We start from the raw sequence: 15,852 nt of genomic DNA on the forward strand, positions 1-15,852 counted from the left end.
TTCTCATCTTGTCTCTTCGTATCGTCTCTTCTCGTGTTCTCGTCTCCTCTTCTCGTTTTCTCATCTCCTGCCGTGGAATTATAAGCCAAAATCTGACCTCACGCCAAGCTGCCTATAAACCAACAGTGTCTTCACCTTCCAAGGATATCAGGCAGAGTTAAGCCTCGTTTCCTTGTGTTGCCTTGATTCACTAGAGTACTGACGTTTCTCTGGTTCCTCTCAAGACCACTGGTTCCTTTTTTCTTTTCCTATTTCGTAAGCAATTTTCTGGACATACCTACACTACCTTCAGAAGCCTCTAGATGTAACTACACGTGTTTCTAAGGGTGTTTTTTTACGGCTATAGTGATAGATAACAATATTTTTACATCAGCAGGATGAAGGCTCTTGAGAACATGGCATCTCATCTCTGTGGTCTTTGAAAATAATCGTAGTGAGAAAGCAAAGTGTTTCAGAATACAGGTCTTAGAATTATGATTAGCACTGAGAGGGAAGTATAGATGAGGATTAAATCGCGTCTCTTCAGTACCAGGACGCGTTTGTATATTCATTCTGGTTACTATTTGGCGATTTTATACAGCTTATGTTGGGATTAGAATAGTAAAGACTCTGGTCATTAATCTTTTGACACCCATAGACCCTTCCTAATGCAAATAGGATCATCTAATCATACCCAAAAATCAAGGGAAAAATGGGTCTCAGTATTGAAGGGGTAAAAACGAAATGGGTGACAAATTGCAGTGACTCGTGATGAAAGAAGGTTTAGAAACAGAAGAAGAATTAGAAATATTGAACTGAAGGAAGGAAAGAAGCGATAAAAGGCTCCAAAACGATACAAACCCACAAAACTGATAAGAAAGTGAGGGAAATAAGTGTCTAGGAGGTTTTTGGACTTTGTAACGTGAGAATGAACAAGAATAGGCAGATTGATCCATTGTTAGCTGGGACAAAAGAATTACACCATTATGACGAGAACAACGGAGAATGACAATAATGCGTGATATGAAAGCGAAGAGGCGATGTTTCCTTCCTCCTTCTCCTCCTCCTCCTTCTCCTCCTCCTCCTCCTCCTCCTCCTCCTCTTCCACTTCTTCTTCTTCTTCCTCCTCCTCCTCCGCTTTACGGGATTTTCAAGGTCACTCCACAGCGGCCAAATTTACAACGCCACGAAAGGTCAAACTCACTCTCTCTCTCTCTCTCTCTCTCTCTCTCTCTCTCTCTCTCTCTCTCTCTCTCTCTCTCTCTCTCTCTCTCTCTCTCTCTCTCTCTCTCTCTCTCTTGTTTGTGTGCTCTTCTTTCATTATGAGGTACGCATAAGGAGGAGGAGGAGGAGGAGGAGGAGGAGGAGGAGGAGGAGGAGGAGGAGGAGGAGGAGGAGGAAGAGGAGGAGGTCATTAGGTTATTGGGGAAGTTATTGAGAGGGGGTAGAAGAAATGGAGGTCAAGGAGTGATGTCTATTGGTCACACACACACACACACACACACACACACACACACACACACACACACACACACACACACACACACACACACGATCAGCTAATCTAAACTGTGTCTGTTTGTTTTCTTTCGTGTGCAATGTATGTAAATGTTTGCTGGTGTTTGTTTATGTATTGTTGTTTTCTCTCTTCTCTCTTTCTTTCTTCTTCCTTCCTCTTCTTCTTCCTCCTCCTCCTCCTCTTCCTCCTCTTCATCTGACCCTATCATTTCACAACATTCCTCTTCTTGTTTCATTTCATAAGCAATACACGATAACTTCTATAGAATCTACTTAATATTCCCTCTCTTCCTCCTTCTCCTACTCCTCCTCCTCCTCCTCCTCTTCTTCTTCGCAACCAGAGTGAGAGGAAATGCCTAACCAGTGCATTCTCAGTAAAACACCCGTGCCTGGCGTCAAGTATTGCTCAAGAGGAGGAAACGAGCAGGAACTCATAAAAGAACGTAGTGTAATACAAGGAAGAAGAGCTTATGCCTGTGGTTCTAATAGCGGTGACTGATGGGGTTCTGCTCTTAGTCACCGTGGTAGTAATGCAGGAAATCGATGTTTGTGAAGTAATGAGTGGAATGTTGTTGAAAGTGAGCTGGTAACAGTGGTAGTAATGTGTTTGTGGTGGGTTTGTGGGTTCTTATTGTGGGAGGTGTGAATTTTAGGTGTGTTAAAGGGGAGTGTCTTGAAAATTATTAGTAACTTTGGTAAATATTGTCGGTAGCGAGGTGGTTGAAGTGGTAGTAATGTGTGTGGTATGTTTTTAGGGGAGGGTTCAAATTGTAGGAGGTGTGAGTTTAAGGTGTTTTAAAGGGAAGTGTCTTGAAAATTATTAGTAACTTGGTGAATATTGTCGGTATTGAGGTGGTAGTAGTCGTGATAATGTGTGTGATGACTTTTGGTTATGGTTATAGTAGAAGGTATGTATTTGATGTCTTTTAAAGGGAATTGTGTCTTGAAAGTTATCTGTAATTGGCGAATATTGTAGTAAGGTGGTAGTGTGTGTGTGTGTGTGTGTGTGTGTGTGTGTGTGTGTGTGTGTGTGTGTGTGTGTGTGTGTGTGTATGTGTGTGACTTTTTTTCTATTTAATTTGGAAAGTATGGTTTTTAAAAGGAAATTGTGTCTTGATAATTGATTGATTGATAACTTAGATTTACGAATAACTGGAAATAAATAGAAACGTTTGATTTATTTATTGCACTTTTCTATATTCATCTATCTTTGTGTCTATATTTATTTATTTGTATTTGTTATTTTATCCATTCATATCTTACATTTACTAGTCTTCTTTCTTTAATTTTCATCCAGTTCCTTATCACTTATAATCGTTCACGTCTCCCTTTGGCGACGAACACCATCATGACTAACAAAAACACTAATAACATGGTTCATAATATTACAACACCGCTCTTGGTAGTAAAAAATATAAAAGGTTAAAGTTTTCAGTGGCGTACGAAGATTTTGACCAGGTTAGAGATACGATGATCCCATGTGTAGTATTTAACCATTTGCTTGTTAGAAGAGTATATATAACTGTCATGATTGCAAGGTTAAGATTTTCAGTGGCGTTTGAAGATTTTGACCAGGTTAGAGATACGATGATCCCATGTGTAGTGTGTTACCATTTGCTTGTTAGAAAAGAATATACTGCGATGATTGTAAGGTTAAAATTTTCAGTGGCGTACGAGTTTTGACCAGGTTAGAGATGCGATAATTCTTTGTTTAGTAGGATAACCATTTGCTTGTTAGAAAAGAATATACTGTGATGATTGTAAGCTTAAAATTTTCAGTGGCGTACGAGAGTTTTGACCAGGGAAGGTGTACATTAATTTTATGTGTAGTGCGATAACCATTTGCTTGTTAAGATAAGACACGTACGATAACAGGAAGGGGCGGAACAATTGACTCAGACAGATAGGGAGTAAGAGATAAGAGGGGACAGAGGTTATGGTACGGTAATGACAAGGATGTGTACGATAGTGTTGTGTTCTTAATATTACGATAATTGAAACTCGAACAGGGAATGAGGATGATGATAAAGGTGATGATAGCGATGATAATAAAGAAATAATAATGCCACAACTTTTTTATTACGAAATATTGAAATAACATTAGCGTTTCCACCACAACATTAGATTAAGTGAAGTCAAATTAGGTTTAAAATCGTTATTAATTATTTTCTAACTCTATGTTGACTTTAATCAACAAAAAAAGCATTACAATTTGGCGCATAAATCAAAGGCAGGTGAAGAACAGGTAAATATGTCCCCAGAGTGATTAGTAATTAAGGAAAGGTGAACCGAAAGGAAGCCAAAGGGTTAATGCGACTCATTGTGAACTGTGCAGGAAAGTAGGACGTCAATTCTGTGATAAAATATGAAAAAAAGGTAATTAATTGTAGAGATAAAGTTACTGATATTGAATGATAGTGCTTCAACAGGTCTGGTTCGTGGTGTGTGTGTGTGTGTGTGTGTGTGTGTGTGTGTGTGTGTGTGTGTGTGTGTGTGTGTGTGTGTTATTGTTATTTTATCAATGTTTTTGCCTCATTATTTTCTTTGTTTATTCCTTTTCTTCTTGATTAATCTTGTGTTTGTAAATATTTAACGCTTGTTTTCATTCTTGCTTTTTGTTCTTCATCCTCCTCCTCCTCCTCCTTATCATTAAACTTACTCCCCTTCACTAAAACATACACACATATATACATACAATACATAAGAACGTGCGCACACACACACACACACACACACACACACACACACACACACACACACACACACACACGTGGACACTGAAGGCCATCGCAACACCTCTTAGCATAGAAATCATTATGGCTCAACAGTTAAAGATTAAGCCTAAGTGTTTTAGCCACGGTTCGATTCCTGGATCTCTCTCTCTCTCTCTCTCTCTCTCTCTCTCTCTCTCTCTCTCTCTCTCTCTCTCTCTCTCTCTCTCTCTCTCTCTCTCTCTCTCTCTCTCTCTCTCTCTCTCTCTCTCTCTCTCTCTCATCTTTAGTATCGCTTTATCAGTGTTTCGAAATGCGAGTTAATGGCGACATAGGTACACACACACACACACACACACACACACACACATAAACGCACATGGTTGAACACGTGAGGGTCAATACGGTGGCTGAATTACACACACACACACACACACACACACACACACACACACACTGACATATACAAATTAATCTATAGGGTGAAAATATGATGTCGTTATAGTAGAAGTAGTAGTAGCAGTAGTAGTAACAGTAGTAGTAGTAGTAGTTGTTGTTGTTGTTGTTGTTGTAGTAGTAGTTGTTGTTGTAGTAGTAGTAGTAGTAGTAGTAGTAGTAGTAGTAGTAGTAGTTGTTGTTGTTGTTGTTGTTGTTGTTGTTGTTGTTGCTGTCGTTGTTGTTGTTATTGTTGTAGCAGTAGTAGCAGTAGCAGTATTAGTAGTAGTAACAAAAAACTACTATTACTACTACTACTACTACTACTACTACTACTACTACTACTACTACTGCTACTACTACTACTACTACTACTACTACTACTACTACTACTACTACTACTACATCCATCGACAACAACAACAACAACAACAACAACAAGTAAGTAAGGAAGGAATGAGATAAAACTTTAATCAGTGCAATGCATGAATGTTTGTTTGATTGTCTTATGACCAGAGAGAGAGAGAGAGAGAGAGAGAGGGGGAGGAAGGGAGAGTAGAAAGAAGGTCGAGGTTGACTGCTAAGAGAGAGAAAAGGAGAGAGAGAAGGGACGATGGAGGGAGGAAAGGTGAGAGAGAGAGAGAGAGAGAGAGGGGTATGAGTGGGGACGTGACGAACCGCACGCTCTCACACTCTACTCCGCGCACCACCACCACCGTCATCACCACCACCACCACTACTTTCCTCTTGCTTCTTTGAACTTACCAAAACACACACGCCAACAGTCTTTCTTACTACCGCCTTGTGTCTTGGCCCTGTTCCGCCACGCCCTTGCACACGTAGGCAGAGAGAGAGAGAGAGAGGGGGTGATGGAGGGGAGATGTATATACGAGGAAAGGATAGAATGAGAGAACTGGTGCAAGCAAAAAAGAATTATGTCTATTTTTAAAAGAAATTGAAGGAAAATTATTAGAAGCAGAGATGTTATGTTAAAAATTGTCCAGAGAGAGAGAGAGAGAGAGAGAGAGAGAGTGCCACCTTTAACATAACACAGGAAGCATTGGTCTCTGGAGAGCTCGCAAGAACAGATTAGTGATGCCTTAAAAGGAACAGAATATAAGATAGACACTGAATCAATGTTAATACTAGGGAACGAAATCATTGACCCTGGAAAGACGAATGAGAAAGTAAACATATTGAAATAAAAAGAGAAAAATAAAATGGTGTCTGAAAAAGTGGACAAACAGACGGAAGTTGTAATTTATAAAAGAAAAAATGAAAGGAGAGAATACATGAAGATACAAGATTAATGATAAATTCCTTCTAAATATCAAGAAAAAACTGACATTTTTGCTTATTAGAGAAAATGGAAAAGATAGAATAGAAAGAGTTAGTGTTTAAAAATTGGATAAAATAAAATCTTTCCCTTAATTGTGTAGAAAATGATTGCGCAGAGGTTATTGGGTAGAGAGAGAGAGAGAGAGAGAGAGAGAGAGACCCTAGATATGATAAAACTTTACCTTCATTAGAGAACCACGAAAAACGGGAAGGTTGTGTCCTTAAAAGATAATACAAACTGAAAGATAAGAAAAACCTTAGTTCCCATTTTCTTCAGTTCCCGTTTTCTTTCTTCTAATGTATGACTCAATACTTTTTAATGCCATAAGGACTCGTGTGACCTCTGTAGATAAGAGTTAGGTAAATATGCGTAGAAAAATAAGAGGATAGATGGAGGTCAAAGTTGATAGAGGACAGAGAATGATGTTTTGTTTCTAATGAAGCTAATGTTGGTTTTAGTTACCCCTTCACTACAGGGAGACATCTTTACCATGAGTTTGGGTTCAATTAGACGATTTTATGTACATTAGGAAGGGTCTATGGAGGTCAAAAGATTAATGGCCAGAGTCTTCACTATTTTAATCCTATGAACTGTATGAAATCACCAAATAGTAAGAAGAATTGATATAAAAACGCGTCATGGTACTGAAGGGGTTAATACGAATGGAAAAGGGCAGAAAATAAAGTGAAATGGGAATAAAGGTAAAGAAAAAACTGATTGGATGTTTGTGAGCTGAGAAAAATGTGAAGATACAAGACGATATTAAAACTGCACATCAAATGAATATCAAAATAATGTCGACAATAAAATATATACCCAAAATAAAATAAATGACCATGAAGTTTAGTAAAAATTTAAGACACTAAAACACAAGAAAATTTGAAAAAAAATTGAAAAACGAAGAAAAAAGTGAAGACTAGAAATGAAACAAATGTAAAGAATAAAATATTAACAAAAACATAAAAAACGACCATAATGATTAGTAAAAATTTAAAAAGACACCAAAACACAAGAAAAATTGAAAAAAATTGAAAAAAAAACGAAGAAAAAAGTGAAGACTAGAAATTAAACAAATGTAAACAATAAAATATTTACAAAAACATAAAAAAACGATCATTAAGTTTAGAAAAGAAATTAAAAAGACACCAAAACAAATAAAAGTAGAAGAAAAAACAATTGATAAAAAAAACTAAGAAAAATGAAGACTAGAAATTTAACAAACTAGACAATTAAAAGAAAAAAATCATAAATAAACTGCACCTGATCAGACTGTTGATGAAAGGTAGGACGGAAGGGCGCTGGTAAAGGTTAATTAGAGCACGTGTCTCTTAATTAAATGCATGAGGTTGACACTGGCAGACGAACAGGAAGGAGAGGTGGTGGTGGTGGTGGTGGTGATGGTGGCGGTGGTAGTGGTGGTGGTGGAGAGAGAAACATACAGGAAAGATAGACAGACAAACATAAATAGATAGATAGACAGAAAGAGAGATAGATAGATAGATAGATATAGATGAATAGATAGATAGATAGATAAATAGATAGATAGAGGGTTGAATAGATAGATAAACATAGATAGACAATTATTGATAGTCTGAAAGATAGACAGAAAGACAGACAGATAGATAGATAAACAGACAGATAGACAAACAGACTGTCAAGCAAATAAACAACAGATAACACACACATACGAAAAAAAAACTAAATATAATAAAACTTTCTTATTCCAGTCTTATATCACACACACACACACACACACACACACACACACACACACACACACACACACACACACATTCTCAAATCAATAAACCATTAAAAAGGCAATAAAAATCTAACCACCTGCATTCCTACCTGTAATTTACTCAAACACGGTCAAATTACAGTATTTCTTGCACCTTTTAACGTCCATAACCAAGACATCATCATCATCATCAGTAGAAAAAGGTTATTAGTATTATTGCTGTTATTTCTTACCATTAAGGTCATTTCTCGACTTGACCTTACTGCCTCGGGTCACTGGGTCAAGGTGGGAAGGTCAGTGTGAGTTAGCTAGTGTTTATATCATTGCTAAGGTCAGCGAATTCTGCTCAGTGCTTGTTCACGCTTATAAGGTTTCAGATCCCTCTATGTGATTATGATTATCGCCTTCACGTGTGCATTGTGTTCTTGTTGTTGTTGGTTGTTGTTGCTGTTGTGGTGGTGGTGGTGGTGGTTGTGGTGGTGATCTTAGTACTTCATCGCCTGTTTCTTCTCGTTTTTCTTCATTTTCTTGTCTAACTGCTTCTTTTCATCGTTTCCTTCTCCATCTCTTCATTATTTCTCTCTCCCTTTCTTTTATTTCTACTCCTTTTCTGTCTTTTCTCCATCTCTTCATTATTTCTCTCTCTTTTATCTCTCTCTCTCTCTCTCTCTCTCTCTCTCTCTCTCTCTCTCTCTGGCAGGCAAGACGAAATGCTGACGTCACATCCTTCATAATACAGTACGGTTTTCCCTTTGGACTCTACCCTCGTCACTCACTCCCTTTGCGCAATGCTCTTATGTCACCTGACCCTCTAGAATCTCCCTCTACGTGACTCCTCTTACTTGTTTCCCCTTCATGTACTGTGTTTGTGATGTAAAGACTTCGCAACGTGTGGTTTTGTTGAGGGTGTCATGAGTACGTGATTTATGGCAAGGTAGCGGTGGATGCTGCCAGACGTAAGATTCATGTACTAATGGTTGTGTTTTGCTAATACTACTGCTGCTGCTGCTGTTACTGCTACTACTACTACTACTACTACTACTACTACTACTACTACTACTACTACTACTATTTTATTTGTTCTTCATCTCCTTTCTTTCTATTTATCTCTATTTCTATTTATTCCATACTAACTCTTCCCTCTCTCTCCTCTCTCTACAAGACAACCCACCACCACCACCATCACCATCACAACAACAACAAAAAAACAAAATAACAATTACGGATGACCACCACCACCACCATCACCACCACCACCACCACACAACCACAGAATTCCCAAGAGTATCAGTCATATCAGTTTCCCTTGTGTGTTTTGAGCTGAGATGCCCCGCCACTTCCACCCTCCTACGTCACAAGAGTTGCCAGAATCGCTAACTCAAAGAAGCCGAGATCTGAAGAATATTAATCATTGTGTTTATTTATCTATCTATCTATTTGTTATTTCTTGCAGTCCTTTCTTCTTCTTTATTGAGAGAGAGAGAGAGAGAGAGAGAGAGAGGTGGTTGTGGTGGGAAGAACGTGGAAAGGAAGAGGAAGACGAAAAGGTTAAAGATAGATAAGTGGAAGGAAGGAAGGAAGGAAATACATTAGTAGTAGTAGTAGTAGTAGTAGTAGTAGTAGTAGTAGTAGTAGTAGTAGTAGTAGTAGTAGTAGTAATAGTAGTAGTAGTGGTGGTTGTAGTAGTTGTTATTGTTATTGTTGTTGTTTAAGAAAGAGGAAAAGGCGGAGGGGGAAAAAAAGGAGAAAGAACAAGAGAATGGAATAGGAGGAGGAAAAACAGAGCGGAAAAGAGCATAGCAAACAGACAATGATTAATACAACAATACCACCATCACCACCACCACAACTACAACACAAGCCAACATCCTGTCAGCCACCCAGCCACTCCTCCCCGCTCTCTCCCTCTCCCTCCCTCTCTCTCTCTCTCTCTACTTCACCCTGCAACTTTCACCTCAGGCACCTCATTATTGTTACTTCCAGGCCATCCCATCTTCAGAATCACTTCTCCTCATACCTTTTCTTCTTTCAATAAGCTCTAATAGCAATGACGCGAGTTTTCAAGGTTGTTTTTACGGTTCCAGTCACAGATTAGTATTTCTACATTACTAGCAGGAGAAACAGCCTTGAGAATCCGGCTAGTCGTCTCTGTGGCCTTTGAAAATAGTGTTTTCTGAGGAGTGAAGTGCTTGTTGCCGTGCTCTTACAGGGGTCTGCATGGAGGTAGTGGAGGCAAGGCAGAAGCAGGGAAATGAGATGTATTGGGGTGGGAGATGAAGTGTCACTCTGCCAGTGCGTGTGTGAGGAGGGAAAATTTTTCGTTACGCCCTTGTCATTTCTGGGTTTTGGTGTGTGTGTGTGTGTGTGTGTGTGTAATTCACCTCGGTCGCCTTCTGGTCACTCAGCCAGTCTTTCCCATTACGGAGCGAGCTCAGAGCTCATAGACCGATCTTCGGGTAGGACTGAGACCACATCAACACACAACACACACCGGGAAAGCGAGGCCACAACCCCTCGAGTTACATCCCGTACCTATTTACTGCTAGGTGAACACACCCCACACATTAAGAGGCTTGCCCATTTGCCTCGCCGCTTTCCGGGACTCGAACCCAGGCCTCTCGATTGTGAGTCAAGCGTGCTAACCACTACACTACGCGGTGTGTGTGTGTGTGTGTGTGTGTGTGTGAGTGAATAATTAATTGAACATAGCCTATATTTACTACTACTTCTACTATTACTTCTACAACAACTAGCTACTACTACTACTACTACTACATACTACTACTACTACTACTACTACTACTACTACTACTACTACTACTACTACTACTACTACTACTACTACTACTACTACTACTACTACTACTACTACTACTATGAAAAATCCATCCTTTGCAACCCATAAACATACGGAAACATGCAAAGCTATTTATTTATTACGCATTATACAGCTGAACATTGAGCAGAGCCTCGATGTAAGGACACCAGATTAAAATTCCCCACTCAACCTGGTGTCCTAGTGGTGACAAACTTCCTGCAACATAAATTTGATACACTAGACTTGTATAGATTAAGGCCGCGAAGTGTGGAAAGTAGAGAGAGAGAGAGAGAGAGAGAGAGAGAGAGAGAGAGAGAGAGAGAACTGCTTACATTATTAAGAGAAAGATAGACAGACAAACCAGAGAGAGAGAGAGAGAGAGAGAGAGAGAGAGAGAGAGACTGCTTACATTTAAATACCCTACGTTATTTTGATGTTCAGTTATTGAAAGCTGTTTTATTTTAGCTTAGTATCCCTGCTCTCTCACATACACACTCTCTCTCACTCTCTCACTTTCTCTCTCTTTAAACGACGTCAACAAACACAGCGCCGGGTGATGGTGGTGATGGTGGTGGTATCAGCCTCACCACACTAATAAAAACTTGCTATACACCAATTTTAAAGACGTGTCAGGCTGTGTATCATGCTTGGTGTGCTGCGGCGTGGTGGGTGTGGGTTGTTGAGGAGTGTATCGTGTCGTGTCAATGTGTTTCCTGCCTCACAGCATCACGTAAGCTAGTGTTGTATTCTCTTGGTTTCTGTGACCGGTAAGTCTCGTTCAAAGATCCGTATTTAGAAACGCGTTGTTCTCTCACCGTGACTGTTTTTCAAGGCCACAGAGATGGTTAGCGGGGTTTTCAAGAGTGTTTCTACAGTTAATAATGTAGAAATTGTGTCACTCTGCGTCTAGAACTATAAAAACGTGCTTTAAAATGCTCTGCTCTCTCATTACGACTATTTTTCAAGGCCGCAGAGATGATTAGCGGAGTTTTCAAGATTGTTTCTCTTGTTAATAATGTATAAATCGTGTCATTCTGCCTTTAAAATCATTAAAATTTGCTTAAAAATGCTCTCTTCACTCATTACGACTATTTTCAAGGCCACAGAGATGATTAGCGGGGTTTTCTAGAGTGTTTCTCCAGTTAATAATGCAGAAATCTTGTCACTCTGCCTCTAGAACCGTAAAAATACCTTAAAAATTCGTGTCAGTTTAAATAAAGCCTCTTGAAACAGTGAAGGTGAAGCAAAGAAGCATTTGAGAATATGAGCTTTGATATCATGCATGACATCTTTATAAACATCAATAAGAGAGTGGATTTATGTAAGAATTAAGACTTTTGCTGGTTTTAATGGAGTAATAGGATGCTTTGTAGATGAATGAAACCAAATGACACTGAGGCATTTATTTTAACAAGGATTGGTGAGTTTTATGGATATTAAAGCTCATATTCTCTCTCTCTCTCTCTCTCTCTCTCTCTCTCTCTCTCTCTCTCTCTCTCTCTCTCTCTCTCTCTATTATGGATATTTAACATTCACTATCAAATTTCCCGAGAATTTAAGGTAAAACAAACACAATGAAGGAATTTAGGAGATATTGTAAGTAGCTAACCAATTAACTCTCTCTCTCTCTCTCTCTCTCTCTCTCTCTCTCTCTCTCTCTCTCTCTCTCTCTCTCTCTCTCTCTCTCTGTGTAGTGTGCAGCAGGGGAGAAGAAGTACATCCCGCGGCGAGCAGTTCTGTACGTTCCCGGCAATGACTCACGCAAACAGCAGAAGATTCCCAGCCTTGGGGCCGACTGTATTGTGCTGGACTGTGAGGATGGCGTGGCTCTCTCCATGAAGGTGTGTGGGACGGGATTTCTTTTTTTTTTTCACTCATTTTTATGGAAGAAGGAAAGTAAAATCTGTCTACGCTAAAGTGGCTCCTCTGTCTCTGTTTAAATGGTGTCCCAGAGAATGTGTGAAAATGTGAATGGAATGTGTAAAATCTTGAGGAAAATTGTGAGGTATCCTTATAATAAAGCAGGTATTATTCCCATCAAATCAATTACGTTATCAATGAGCTACAATGTGTTTTAAATCCAGGAGCCATTTTAGAGTGGGCAGACTATAGCCAAGAACAACAAAAACTAAAGAAAATAAAACAATGCCCACTTTAATGCAAGCCCACATGGTATAAATAACAAAAAAAAATTTTTTGAAGATATAGATAGGGATGGAATAGAGATAAATTAAATAGATAGAAAAAATTACAGATTCTTTCAGTACTCGAAAAGTGCCAATATTCACCACACACATGAAAAATAAGATAAAAACAGATAAATGAAATAAGTAAAACCAAGAAATGAAATTAAATGAAATGACGAACTCTTTCAGGAAGCAACAAAGACTGAAATTCACCAAAAAACAGATAAATAAATAGATAAAGTGACATGATGAGATGAAATGAAATAACATGCACTTTTTCAGGGACCAGTGAGCACCAAAATTCACTAAAAAATAGATAAATAAATAGATAGAATAATGACGGACTATTTCAGGAACCAGCAAGCACCAAAATTCACCAAAAATACTTGAATAGATAGATGAAATAATGACACACTTTTTCAGGGACCAGTGAGCACCAAAATTCACCAAAAAATATATAAATGAATAGATAGAATAATGATGCACTCTTTCAGGAAGCAGCAAGGGCCAGAATCCACCACACTCTGCACACTCAAGCCATCAATTTCAGTGGGAAGGATTGCTCAGTGCGTTTCAACAGTGTGCAGAGCGGCCTGTGTGACGAGGACATGAGGGAGATCCTGTCAGCGCAACACCTCCCTGCCACTGTACACCTGCCCAAAGTTGACTCACCTGAACACCTTACCTGGGTACTGGTTTGTTGATTTGTGTGTGTGTGTGTGTGTGTGTGTGTGTGTGTGAGTGTATAGGAGGGGAAAACCAGCCAAGAGCAACAAAAACAATTCAATAAAAAGACTTCACAGAGATACCAAGAGAGTTAGCCAAAAGAAAGGGATAAATGTCTTGAAACCTTCCTCTTAAATGGATTCATGTCATAGGTAGATGCAAACACAGAAGCAGGTAGGGAGTTCCAGAGTTTTAGGAGTTTGAGGACTGGTATCTCAGTGGTTCTTTTTTTCTCAATCAGTTTTCCTTGGCCAATTTTACCATCATTAAACACACACACACACACACACACACACACAGATAGTTCTTATTATTGGTATAGGCTAATCAAATCACTAACCACCACCGTCGCCACCAGTTCGCAGACAAGCTGAAGACGGCCCTAAGCACACACACATTAGAGGAGAAGCTTCGTTTAGTCATCTTTACTGAGTCAGCCGAGTCGCTTCTTTGCCTCCCTGACATCTGCCGGCGAGGTGTTGAACTCTCCCATGACTCCCCTTTCCTTCTTGACGCCATTGTGTTTGGCTCGGATGACTTCTGTGCTGATATTGGTGAGTGCGTGACAGTGTTTGGTTTGTGTGTGCCAGTGGTTTTCAAACTTTTCTTGAGTGAGTAGCTACTGCTTGTAGGTCATGTCCTGTCACCATGTACCACCTGGTTCCAGAATAACTCAATACTAGCAAATATCAATTTATTCACAAGTACCTTACCTTAACACAACTCAATCTAATGCAAGAGGTGCATCAGTTTCTTCTCCACCAGCTGATCAATGCCAGATTACATTGTGTAAGGCAATAGTCATTCTTCTGAGAATTGAATGGATTTAATTTAACTAAAAATTGCATATGATTATGAAAATGCTCATGTACCACCTGGAAAGCTTTCATGCACCACCAGTGGTATGCGTACCACAGGTTGGGAACCACAGGTCTATACTATAACTCTCCCTCTGTGATTGTTAGGGAGTGTACAAGTGGGAGTGTGTGGTATGTTGGTATGTGTTATCTCTCTTTTTAGTATTGAGTTTCATGGTTTGTATGGCTGAGAAGTGAGTGTGTGGAATAACTGTTGCATGACTCTTCCTTCCCTTCTCCATCTCTCTGTCTGTCTCTCTCAGGTGCTACAAGGACCAATGAGGCCAGAGAGCTGCTGTTTGCCCGGCAGTATGTGGTGACGGTAGCAAAGGCATTCAAACTGCAGGCAATTGATCTGGTGTACATTGACTACAAAGGTAAGGTGGTGTTGCAGTGACCAGTGTGTTTTGTTGCCTCAGTACCACACTGAAGGGGAGGGACTGGTGGTGTGTTGGTGTTGTTATTGATAGTTGTTTGTTTAATCCCTTCTGTACTAGAATACCTTTATTATCATGAGTTTTAGCTGTGATTAGACAATTTTATTTACATTAGGAAGGGTTTATGGAGGTCAGAAGATTAATGGCCAGAGTCATCACTATTTAAATCCCCACATAATTTTCTAAAGCTGTATAAAATCAGTAAATAGTAAGCAGGATTGATATGGAAACACGTCATGGTACTGGAGGGGCTAATACTTCTGTGTGTGACCCTTTCCTGGTGTTTCTGCAGATCTTGAAGGCTTGAGGCAGCAGAGTGAGGAGGGAGCTGGTATGGGATTCACTGGGAAGCAGGTAAGGGTGTGGTTAATGTCTTTGTGTCTGAATATTGTTAGTTTATTTGTGTTTTTCTGTTTCTGAGTGTGAATGTTGTGTTTGTGTGTGTGTGTGTGTTTTGTTTGGGTTGTCTTGTGTGGGATTGCTGGCTTAGTGTATAGACAGGTAGGTTTATTGATGGAAAATTGTGTGTTTAGTGATTTAATGAAATGCTGATATTGTATTCACTCACATTATTGATTTAAAAAGGGAATTTCAACACAGAATATCACACAAAATGTCCATATTTTTCTCAATTTCACCTTGATTTACATTGCCGATCCATTTCCTTATTGGTAAAAAAAAAAATTTTAACACAGGGCATCACAAAAGTTGCATATATTTTTCAATTTCACCTTAATTTACATTGCCGATTCATTTCCTTGTGATTTATCGACAATTTTATATAGTGGATTTTTTTTAGCAATAAATGGATGTGTTTCCCAGGTAATCCACCCAAGCCAGGTCCCAGTGGTGCAGGCGGCCTTCTCTCCTCCGCCAGGGAAGGTGGAGTGGGCAGCAGCACTGGTGGAAGCCTTTGAGCAACACCAAAAGGAAGGCAAGGTGGGTGCTGCTCTCTGACACAACACACCCACCATCACTAGCCTGTCTTCTGAAGTCTTGTATTGTTAAATGAAGGACTAATCTCTTTTATGGACTCTGGTTTTCATAGGTGTTTCTAAAGGCCACTGAGATCACTAGATGGGCATAACTCAACCCATATTCTCTC

The 15,852-nt window shown here is 39.4% G+C and overlaps 1 protein-coding gene across 2 annotated transcripts in view; it reads left to right on the forward strand.

The window, feature by feature from the left end:
* Nucleotides 1-15,852, forward strand: part of LOC123507498 (citramalyl-CoA lyase, mitochondrial-like) — a 58,862-nt gene that overhangs the window by 38,692 nt on the left and 4,318 nt on the right. Inside the window, exons 1-7 of one of the 2 annotated variants that reach the window (XM_045260407.1) lie at nucleotides 11,001-11,271; nucleotides 12,236-12,382; nucleotides 13,222-13,416; nucleotides 13,812-14,007; nucleotides 14,574-14,687; nucleotides 15,040-15,101; nucleotides 15,570-15,686. In XM_045260407.1, the coding sequence (XP_045116342.1) occupies nucleotides 11,185-11,271; nucleotides 12,236-12,382; nucleotides 13,222-13,416; nucleotides 13,812-14,007; nucleotides 14,574-14,687; nucleotides 15,040-15,101; nucleotides 15,570-15,686 (918 nt within the window). In that variant the 5' untranslated portion in view covers nucleotides 11,001-11,184. Of the gene's footprint in view, nucleotides 1-11,000; nucleotides 11,272-12,235; nucleotides 12,383-13,221; nucleotides 13,417-13,811; nucleotides 14,008-14,573; nucleotides 14,688-15,039; nucleotides 15,102-15,569; nucleotides 15,687-15,852 lie in introns of those variants that run through there. The other variant, XM_045260408.1, reaches the window with a different exon arrangement.

The sequence above is a fragment of the Portunus trituberculatus genome, chromosome 22 (assembly GCF_017591435.1).
Source record: "Portunus trituberculatus isolate SZX2019 chromosome 22, ASM1759143v1, whole genome shotgun sequence".
In the NCBI taxonomy this organism is placed as follows: Eukaryota; Metazoa; Arthropoda; class Malacostraca; order Decapoda; family Portunidae; genus Portunus; species Portunus trituberculatus.